This window comes from Gadus chalcogrammus, chromosome 21 (genome assembly GCF_026213295.1).
Source record: "Gadus chalcogrammus isolate NIFS_2021 chromosome 21, NIFS_Gcha_1.0, whole genome shotgun sequence".
NCBI lineage: Eukaryota > Metazoa > Chordata > Actinopteri > Gadiformes > Gadidae > Gadus > Gadus chalcogrammus.
In genome coordinates, this window is record NC_079432.1 from 7,722,402 (window position 1) to 7,729,901 (window position 7,500).

General features: G+C 47.1%; 1 protein-coding gene across 4 annotated transcripts in view; it reads left to right on the forward strand.

Moving 5' to 3' along the window:
• Positions 1-1,553: 1,553 nt before the first annotated feature.
• Positions 1,554-7,500, forward strand: part of itpkb (inositol-trisphosphate 3-kinase B) — a 26,403-nt gene continuing 20,456 nt past the window's right edge. Inside the window, exons 1-5 of one of the 4 annotated variants that reach the window (XM_056581122.1) lie at positions 1,554-1,888; positions 5,212-5,369; positions 5,765-5,918; positions 6,040-6,396; positions 6,495-7,500. The exon at positions 6,495-7,500 is cut by the window's right edge and continues 35 nt beyond it. In XM_056581122.1, the coding sequence (XP_056437097.1) occupies positions 5,323-5,369; positions 5,765-5,918; positions 6,040-6,396; positions 6,495-7,500 (1,564 nt within the window). In that variant the 5' untranslated portion in view covers positions 1,554-1,888; positions 5,212-5,322. Of the gene's footprint in view, positions 1,889-2,094; positions 2,275-5,211; positions 5,370-5,764; positions 5,919-6,039; positions 6,397-6,494 lie in introns of those variants that run through there. The other 3 variants (XM_056581125.1, XM_056581124.1, XM_056581123.1) reach the window with 3 other exon arrangements.

The following is a 7,500-nucleotide window of genomic DNA, read 5'->3' on the forward strand; positions in this document are numbered from 1 at the left end:
CCCTCTTAGCGAATCTTGTGGCACTTTTCAAATAAAGCTGTATAGCAAGCAGTGTTGTAATCTCCTAAAGGGACGGACAGGCATCGCTTACAGCAAACCACAATGAAACAGGTCTTTCGAACTGTGGTGTTGGGTTCCTTCTGCTTGTTTCTTTACTATGTACTGCAATAACCTTATACAGTCAGTAGAGGGCAGAACCAACCCTTTCCCAACTACAACCCCTTTGCTTAAATCGATAATAGCTACATTTTATTGAGGAAAATCTTATAGTCAACGTATTGTCAATTCCAGTTATACTTTTGTTAGGCTGCTTAATAAGTGTGAGTGTGTTTGACAATTCGGCCTTCAATTGAACATTTTCTATAGTGGTTGGCTGTGTTACATCGAGGACAGAACAAGTTAAAGGGGTTAAGTTTGCTGCAGCGCTTCAAGGATAGTCTAGGTCTTGAAAAAATTCAAACTCCGTAACCTGTTCTATTCTGGCCTCGTGGAAACAATTTTTCCCCGGGGTAAGAATTACATTTCAGTTTCATTTTAGAAATCCAGGAGAAATGAAGATAAGCGGTTCTAAATGGTGTGCATTACGTCTTGGCCTCTGACTTTGTTAGGCTTCAGTCCTCTGAAGTAGAGGACATATGTTTTCAATTCACTTATATGATATAGGCTACAGGTAGTCTATGCGTATTTATGTTGTAGAGTCAGACCACTGTATTTTTTTTGGTAGGCCTGAACCATAAGTTATTTTGTTTTTTGTTTTTTTTCGGCACAAAAGAAACAAGACACACATTCCCTCAAAGCTTAATCAAGTACAAATACACACTATACAAACAAAACTATTCAACGTAAACAAGACCTACATCTTAACATGCAGTGAGCGTTTACTGCATGCAAACCTTCTGATTTTTTATAATTGATTTTAAAGACATACCATTTCCCTGAGTTTGGGAAGCAAAGATATACACAAATTTGTCTAAGGTAGTTGGCCACAATGGTTTTTACTTAAACGTAGTTTTGAATACAGGCGTATATGAGGGAATCAACCACGGCTGTTCATATTACATCATCATAACGGACAACACAACTGAGAAAGGACATTTGTGAGACAACCACTTCCAAGACTAGAAAGCTTATTTCGTTGCAACCCATTGCCCAAGATCTTTAGGGCTACTCGCTTTGTTATAATAAAATCCGATAATATGCATAAGCCTTTATCTGAGGGATTCCCCTTTGCCGCTCGAGCAATAGGCTGAGGTATTCCCCAACGCAGACAGATACACACGGACACACACGAACACACTTTGCACAGACGTATTGTTTTATTTCCTGTGATAGAGAGAGAGAGAGAGAGAGAGAGAGAGAGAGAGAGAGAGAGAGAGAGAGAGAGAGAGAGAGAGAGAGAGAGAGAGAGAGGAGAGAGAGAGAGAGAGAGAGAGAGAGAGAGAGAGAGAGAGAGAGAGAGAGAGAGAGAGAGAGAGAGAGAGAGAGAGAGAGAGAGAGAGAGAGAGGGAGAGAGAGAGAGAGAGAGAGGAGGTTCTTTGTCGCTTCCTGCTTTTCAAACAGCAAACAACGCTTTACTATGATGAGAGAAGTGCTGGGCAACACATGACATCGGAAACATTCATTGCGATACTACACATTAAAGGCATCCTTACACAGCAACCTGTAGAATACTACGTTCGAGAAGTTGCAACATGGTCGATTATTATGCGATACATCCGTTAAAGAGTCAAACTAAAAGTTATTGTCCAAGAAGAGCCGAAGCTGGAGAAGTGAACAACTAGTCGAACTCTTTTGGGGGGCTAGCAGAATATTTTCGCACGCCTTGTTAGCCCAATGTTTCTGGATTCTGGACTGGAGTAGGATGTACTTTGTGTGGATGGATCTCTCAGTAAGTGTAACCGCCGTTTGTTGGTCCGTCTATCCGTCGTACAAACGCTCTATTTCTCTCTCACTCACACGCACGCACGCACGCACGCACGCACACACTCACAAACACACACGCACGCACGCACGCGCACGCACGCACACACACACACACACACACACACACACACACACACACACACACACACACACACACACACACACACACACACACACACACACACACACACACACACACACACACACACACACACACACAGATGTTGGTTTATACATGGGGGCTCTCTCCTCCTCCTCGGGTAGCACAGGGTGACCGTCGGTTCGAGTGGATGCCAGTTCAAACACATTGCGTTGAGAAAAGAAAGTGGCTTGCAACGGGAGGTAGGTTAAGTAAGTTCAATGTCTTTCGTGTTTAGTTATTTGAATGGTTTGACTGGTCAGCGGCTTGTTCCATTTTTACTTTCAGAATCCCCCTTTTGTTCTCCGTAGCCTATGTGATTTGGGGAGGACTAGGACTACTACTCTTGAGGCCTACATGTTAACTTAAACTGCATGTGTAATTGACTCAAAACGTTATAGGATGAAAAAAAATTCTGATTATTATGTCTATCTATAGCCTGCCACGACCAATTATCCAAAGACAGATGGTCCTCTGTGAGTCGGTCGTGGTTTGATGAAAATCCACAGGTTGGCCATGCGTTTGCATAAACCACGCGGGCTTAGAAGCTTTAAACGACACTCAACCCACCCCGAATATGATGTTGGTACACCAGCGGAGTGTGTGGTAAAGCCCTGGAACAAAAGTTGCCTCATTTATGGAACCTTTTTTACATGCAATCAACCGGTAAAGGGGGCTGCATATAACACGATTAGGACTCGGCAATGTCAACACTGTCTGAGACACATCTGTCTGTAAGTGAACCCAGTAGAGAAACAGTTGTATGCGGGTTATTAATGCCTGATAGAAACATAAGGTTATCCAGGCCGCAGACTGCCAGTAGGCTAATAAACCTACCAGATATAGCCTATTCTGTTATGTCACTTTCCTGCCTCTTCTAACAAGTCCAACATGGGAGACCCTCCGCTTAAGAATGGAATTCAGTCATGGGACTTAAAGTGAGGTAGGTTATAGGGCCTACCGTTGTTATATTTATATATTTTCTATCATCATTCATATGCAAATATGATTGATGTGGGCTGGCTACTGTGGTACATTCTTTCGCATTTTAGTTTGGTGTTAATCAGCTTTGTAGAGGTAGGCCTAAGTGATGAAGCAAACATAGGCTAATATTTGAAGTAATAGCGATGACCCCATAACGGAGGCGAGCACACAAGACTTTGCTCCAGTATTCAAACAGTGCAATTATTGACTTTTCTTATTTCAGTCCTTTTAGATGTTTAAGGTATTTGCATGTGTTATGTGCATGTGCTATATTAGTACATTTGTTTGTTTTCGTATTTTTTTCCTGATTAAAGCAAATATACATATGTATGAGCGGTAAACAACATGCATATTCCTCCATACCCTACTCATTACCAGGGAGAAGTAGAGCCAACTATGTGAAAACTATGATGATGGTGATACAGAGAATGATACCGACTATATGGTGGCTTTTGGATACTGATTGATTCAATGCCGACCGATTCAAACTGTCTCATCCAAGTTGCTCAAGAGGAGTGCTTATCTACTCCCGTTTAGTTTGTCCTTCCTATGCCTGCATTTTTCTACACCAAAAGAGATTCCACTGCTCGCCTTGTTATTCCTCTCATTCCACTTGTCTTGAGTCAGGAGGAACCAAACTAGGTCATAGCGACTTTCCATGCAGGAGGACGTCTGGTGTCTTGGAAAATAAATTAATGAGCAGACGCCAATTATCATAGTTCAGAAAAGACTTAGTAAGCTTATCCAAATATTGTCAAGGCGCTGCTATGTGTATAAGGTCATCACTTATCTTTATCTTAAAATATCTATTATTATATGTTTGAAGATTGGATTATAGTGGGCCTATTATGTGTTTTTTTTCCTGAAACAAACTCGATGACAGAATATGCATCCTAATAATATTGTTCATTTGTTATTTTGTTAAAATAACTACTGTGTGATTACCACCTTCAACTATGGTCACAGAACCCAAAGCAATGTTTTATGCCCACTTTAAACCAATTTCTGTTTCAGTTAAAACAGACCTTAGCTCAGCTGCTCAGGACACTGCACAGAGCCTTCGATTATAAATATCTGCTCTGCATATTCAGGTGGTTTACATTAAAAAATAACATACCACACCATGGCTAAAATACCTGGCATCAAGTAATAAAAAAATATTACAGTTCAATTGTTATTGTTATAATTCTATTCAATTTATCATTTGAAAGCAATCTAATGCCTAATTTCACCTCACACAGATACAGAGACAGAAAAAGACTTTCCCTCTGTCGCCCCCTCCTCCTCCAACTCCCTCTAGTCCCAATCTCTTCATCTCTTCAGGGGATACTTTGTTTTTCCTCATGCTCATATCTTCTCATGAAAACAAAATGGGTGTTGTTCCCTAGGACTTAAGAGGCGCAGTAAAGACGGGCTGTACACACGGTAGCGCACGGTAGCATCGGTGTGGCGTGTCCACAGTCACACTGTTGTCAGGGTTGTTTGATCAAGCCCGGGCCAACTATGATATCTGACCATCGTGTTGGTTGTTTGCTCAGCACAATGCGTTCCATCGTCGGTTCCGCAAAGTGATTATCATTCAGCACCTTGTCATTGTTATCAGTGCAGCCGTCTTAGAAGTTTTTGACGCACACCCTTTTCTTCAGATTATTGTGTAATACCTAACAATAAGGGTACATTAATGGAGAAGGCATTAGTTAATGCGGTAATAAGCATTTGCTAAAATTAAATTCACAGTCAACAAATAAAGTAATCCTTTACTAATGCTGATTATGTTTACTAAAGGTGCAGTTCACTGTGTACAAGCTGCTTGTAACTATTTCCCCAAGTGGAATTAATGTAGATTTCTATTCTTATTTGAATCAGATGTCAACTAAGGTAATGGTGTGTTAAGTATGGTATTCATTTATACATTATTTGATAGAGTGAGGATTATTGTTAACCCTAACTATTTCTGCATTAACTAATGTTAATTAATGGTTAATTAATGTACCCTAAATGTAAAGTGTTACCAAATAATTTCAATAAAAATGAAAGATTACCTGCCTATAGTGAACATGTTACGTCCTGGTTAAGTCCTGGTTTAAAACTGCAGCTTCTTAAAGTTTTTCTAAGGTCATTAACTTTGTCTACATTCCCTGCTGTGGGTTTCTTTTTCTACTCAGACAATTTTCTAGTGCCAGTGATCGCCAGTAACTTCCCAGCACTCCATGCAGCCGTAGGGGACTTTGTCTCATGTGTACCCAGCCATCGAAGCCCCTGGCCTGGCCGCGGGCATGGCAGCCTCTACCTTGAACCTCAATAGCCTGGGAGTCATGAGCAGGTATGTTATGTCATAGTTCATAGTCACTGTTATACTATGTTAACAGGGAATAAGGTAACTCTTGGTTAAATCAATATTCCTCTCCTCTCCTCCCCCTCCTGTCCTTTGTCGTATCCCCTCCTCTCCTCTCCCCTCCTCTTCTCCTCTCCTTCCCTCTCCCCTCCCCTCCTCTTCTCCTCTCCTCCCCTCTCCCCTCCTGTCCTCTCTCCTTTCTCTTCCTCACCTCCCCTCCTCCTCCCCTCTCCTCTTTTCCTTCTCCCCTCCCCTCCTCCTCTTCTCCTCTCCTCTCCTCCTCCTTTTCCTCCCCTCCTCCCCTCTCCTCCTCTCCTCTCCTCCTCTCCCCTCCTCCTCTCCTCCTCTCCTCCTCTCCTCCTCACCTCCTCTCCTCTCCACAGCAGTAATAGATTTGAGAGCCAGAGCGCCGCCGCTAGTGCTGCCTCCAGACCGAGAGCCAACCACGGGGGGCGACCTGTGCTGCCAGTCCCCGACCGGAGCCCCTTCTGCCACCTGATCAGCGCCGGAGGGCTGTACAGCCCCAGCAGCCCCAACGTAACTTCAGCAACCGTCAGCATGCAGTCATAACCTAACACACTGTGGCCGAACGCACACGGATGTTCCTCTGACGTCTGCCCCGACCCTGTGTCCCCCCCCCCCCCCCCCCCCCCTTCAGGCCAGCCCCAGCCATGGCCCCGCCGTGTTCCCGGAGCGTGCCTTCGTGTTCCCACCCTCCTCCTCCTCCTCTTCCTCCTCTCCCACCTCCCCCAACGCCACCTCGACCTCCTCCCCAGCGCTGGTCCCCAGGCCCTGCTTCACCGTGCGTTCCCGCTCGCCCTCCCCGCGCCACCCGGACCTCCTGGGAGTCAACGTGGGACGGCGCGTCCGACGGCTGAGCTCCCCCGGGGCGGTGGGGGAGGAGAGCGAGGCCGGTGACGGCGGGGCGGGGGAGGAGGAGGAGAGGGGCGGTGGGGAGGGGCGGAGGCGACAGGCGCAGCTGCTGCAGATTCACCGGGAGCTGCAGAACGTGGAGGTACTTATACGCCTCCCCTGTGATTTATTGTATTTTCTTTGATTTTCTCTCCTCACATCTCATTGCATCTCTCCCCCCCCCCCCCTCCCCCCTTCCAGGTCATTAGAAAGGTGGACATGTTCGAGGCGCAGATCTCGGGGATCCGCGACCAGGTGCGGACCATCGAGCTCCAGCGCAGCCCGCGGCCTCCGCGGCGCCAATCCACCGTGGCTAACAAGGCCCCCGCTCCGTCCGGGCCGATGGCGACCCGCCGGGACGGTACCAACCCGCTCTCTCTCGCCGTCCTGCACAACGGCAGGGGGACGGAGGAGGACGACGAAGAGCTGAGGGACGTAGATGGGATGAAAGGGTCGAGGAGAGAGGTGGAGGGTTCGGGGGAAAGGAAGGACGGCAGGAGATCCTCCACCGATGACACGGAGGCAGAGCGCAACCTCAGGGTTGCAATCGAAAGCCGGAAAGCCGGAGCTGAACTCACTTCCGGTTTGGAGGGAGACCTCCGTCTTTCACCTCGGACAATGGAGACGGACAGACGGACGGCAGGGATGGAGGACGGAAGACAGAGGGAAGAGGATAGACAGGAAGGGAGAAAGGACATGAGGGAAAGGTATGCAGATAGAGAGAGCGGAGAGAAGCGAGAGATGCCAGCCGGGGAAGAGAGTAAGGACCTTGAGAAGCGTAGAGAAGGTGACTGGGCGGAACAGGAGGGCCGAGGGCCTGCTGCCACTCGTACGATGTCCCCGACAGAGAGGGGATTAAGCCAGGAAGTGGCTGATTTGACTGGGGAAGGAAGCAGCGAGAGCTGGCCTCCGCCCTCAGACCACACCTCTAAGCCCTCCTGCTCCTCCCCTCCTGCCATCCCTTCCGTTGTTGTCACCGACCACGGTCTGGAAGCCCCGCCTACGTCGCCTTCGGAGGGCCGCAACTCAGACCAGGGACTTTCCTGCAGCCCCAGCCCCAGTATCAGCCCTGTCCCCGGGTTGGGCTCCTCGCCCCGCTCGGGGAGGAAGCTTTCCTCTTCTTCAATGTCTTCTACCGGCTTTTCCTCATCATGGGAAGAGTCGGAGGAGGATGCGTCCAGCGATACTGAAAGGGGCGATCAGTTCC